At 40.3% G+C, this 807-nt stretch overlaps 1 protein-coding gene across 1 annotated transcript; it reads left to right on the forward strand.

Moving 5' to 3' along the window:
- Nucleotides 1-437: 437 nt before the first annotated feature.
- LOC108525752 (interferon alpha-21-like) lies at nt 438-800 on the forward strand (the record flags this gene model as incomplete). Its single annotated transcript, XM_017866607.1, is given in 2 exon segments — nt 438-750; nt 753-800. Coding segments are annotated over 2 exon segments (361 nt in total), but the record flags the coding sequence as incomplete, so codon positions are not given.
- Nucleotides 801-807: the final 7 nt, after the last annotated feature.

Consider the following 807-nt stretch of genomic DNA (forward strand, 5'->3'; position numbering starts at 1 on the left):
TTAAATGTCAATAACTTTTAAACTTAGATTTTAGTTTAACTTTTCTGTCATTCTTAACTTTACATCGAATAAAAGAGCAAACTTTATAGTTTTATCTGTGAAGTAGAGGTATACACAGCATACATAAATAGATATGCCAAATCTGTGTTATTAAAAGTTCATGAAGATTCCAATTAGAAAAAAACACCATAAAATGTTTTGAGTGCAGGGGAAAATAGGCAATGATGAAAAAAAATGAAAACATCTTTAAACACATGTAGAGAGTGAATAAAGAAAGCAAAAACAGAGATAGAAAGTAAAACTAGGGCATTTAGAAAATGGAAATTAGTATGTTCACTATTTAAGACCCATGCACAGAGCAAGGTCTTCAGAAAACCTAGAGGCCAAGGTTCAAGGTTACCCACCTCAAGTAGCCTAGCAATATTTGCAGCATCCCAATGGCCCTGTCCTTTTCTTTACTGATGGCCATGGTGGTGCTCAGCTACAAATCCATCTGCTCTCTGGGCTGTGATCTGCCTCAGACCCACAGCCTGGGTCATAGGAGGGCCTTGATACTCCTGGCACAAATGGGAAGAATCTCTCCTTTCTCCTGCCTGAAGGACAGACATGACTTTGCATTCCCCCAGGAGGAGTTTGATGGCAACCAGTTCCAGAAGGCTCAAGCCATCTCTGTCCTCCATGAGATGATCCAGCAGACCTTCAATCTCTTCAGCACAAAGGACTCATCTGCTGCTTGGGAACAGAATCTCCTAGAAAATTTTCCACGGAACTTTACCAGCAACTGAATGACCTGGAAGCCTGTGTGAT

This window comes from Rhinopithecus bieti, unplaced genomic scaffold, assembly GCF_001698545.2.
Source record: "Rhinopithecus bieti isolate Rb0 unplaced genomic scaffold, ASM169854v2 repeat_26141, whole genome shotgun sequence".
In the NCBI taxonomy this organism is placed as follows: Eukaryota; Metazoa; Chordata; class Mammalia; order Primates; family Cercopithecidae; genus Rhinopithecus; species Rhinopithecus bieti.